This window comes from Sciurus vulgaris (genome assembly GCF_902686455.1).
Source record: "Sciurus vulgaris genome assembly, chromosome: 11".
Classification (NCBI taxonomy): Eukaryota; Metazoa; Chordata; class Mammalia; order Rodentia; family Sciuridae; genus Sciurus; species Sciurus vulgaris.
The window spans coordinates 16295234-16296894 of NC_136472.1; the positions used below are offsets into that span (position 1 = coordinate 16295234).

The 1661-nt window shown below is 44.7% G+C and overlaps 1 protein-coding gene across 1 annotated transcript; it reads right to left on the minus strand.

Annotated features, from left to right (window-relative positions):
• Window positions 1–326: 326 nt before the first annotated feature.
• Window positions 327–1268, minus strand: LOC306638972 (olfactory receptor 9I1-like; the record flags this gene model as incomplete). The annotated part of the gene is made up of 1 exon (XM_079102421.1): window positions 327–1268. The coding sequence occupies one exon, from the start codon at window positions 1266–1268 to the stop codon at window positions 327–329; it is 942 nt and encodes a 313-aa protein (XP_078958547.1).
• Window positions 1269–1661: the final 393 nt, after the last annotated feature.

Below are 1661 nucleotides of genomic sequence, written 5' to 3' on the forward strand. Positions count from 1 at the left end.
CAGGTAAAAAGAATGAATCTTACATTTTATAGCATGTTGTTATTCACATAACTCTTTGGTATTCCATCTCTCTTGATCCTGGCTGAAGATCTCTCGACCTTTGGTCATAGCAAGGCATGACTGAAGAAACTTTTTCTGATAAGAAAAGTGACGCAGAACATCTCCAGCTCAAGGTCATACAACTAATAAAGTTCCAGAACCCAAAATTCCATTTTTCTGCTTCACTGTATCTTTGCAATTATGAACTCTAGTTTATGCGTTAAGAGAGTGAGACAAAAGTTCAAAGAGTGACTAGCAAGAACGTCTAGCCTGATGGAGCTCCAGCCTTACTCTGCTTGGGAAACCCTCACTCTTTTGAGGACTTTCTGCAAAGCTTCCTTCACTTCCTTGTTTCTCAGGCTGTAGATCATGGGGTTTAGCATGGGAATGACCACAGTGTAAAACACGGACACAATCTTGTCTTCCCAAAGGGATTTGCCCATGTTACCTTTCAGGTACATGAATATCAGTGTCCCAAAGAAAATAGCCACCGCTGTCATGTGAGAGGTACAGGTGGAGAAGGTCTTGGCTTTACCTCCTGTCGTCCGAATTTTCAGAATGGCCCATATGATGAACACGTAGGATATAAGAATCACTGAAATGCTGGTTGTGATGACCAGGAATGCTAAGAGGAAGATGACCCGCTCCCGGGGCCTGGTCTCACTACAGGCCAGCTTCAACAGCGGTGGAAGGTCACAAAAGAAGAAGTCCACCTGATTGGACTTACAGAAGGAGATGGAGAAGGTACACCCAGTGCGGACCACGGAATTCACCATGGCGCCAGCATACGCTGCAGCCACCAGCCCCAGGCGGGTCTGCGGAGTCATGGTGATGGCATAGAGTAGGGGGTTACACACAGCCACGTAGCGGTCATAGGCCATCACAGCCAAAAGGAAACATTCAGTGCTAGCATAGAGTGTAAAAAAGAAGAACTGGGTGGCACAGCGCTCATAGGTGATGACCATCTTATCCGTCCTCAAGGTCTCAAGCAACTGCGGGACAATAACAGACGAGTAGCAGATGTCCAGGAAGGAAAGGTGGCTGAGGAAGAAGTACATGGGAGTCTGCAGCTGAGGGTCATTCTGAATTAGCAGGATCATGCCCAGGTTGCCCCCCATGGTGATGAGATAAAAGGCCAGAAACACAAAGAACAGACATAGCTGCAGCCCTGCATGAAGCTGGAACCCGATCAAAATAAATTCCATCACGCTGGTGCTGTTCTCTGCCATGAAGCCAAGGTCACCTGCTGAAACAAAATAATAAGTCTCACTGAGGATCCATTAAGGTGACCATCGTTTGACTTAATCATTGCTCAGTAAAATAATGATTTTTTTTTTAGATTTGTAAAGCACTTTATATTTTTCACAAACTCGATTTCATTGGATCCTTCAGAAACCCTTGGAAGTACATGTTGTTAATCCCATTTTTGACAGAAGAATATGAGGGAAAAAGAAGTGAAGTGATTAGTTCAAGATTCTTAGTAACCAGGCAAAGCCAGGGTTAGAATTTGCTTTGTTGCATACGTCCACACCCTTGTGGGTTCCACACTAGAAATCTCTATCAGCTTCACATGGAGTCATAAAGCACTTTGTTGGAGAAACCCTAGTGTCACAGTATTAAGG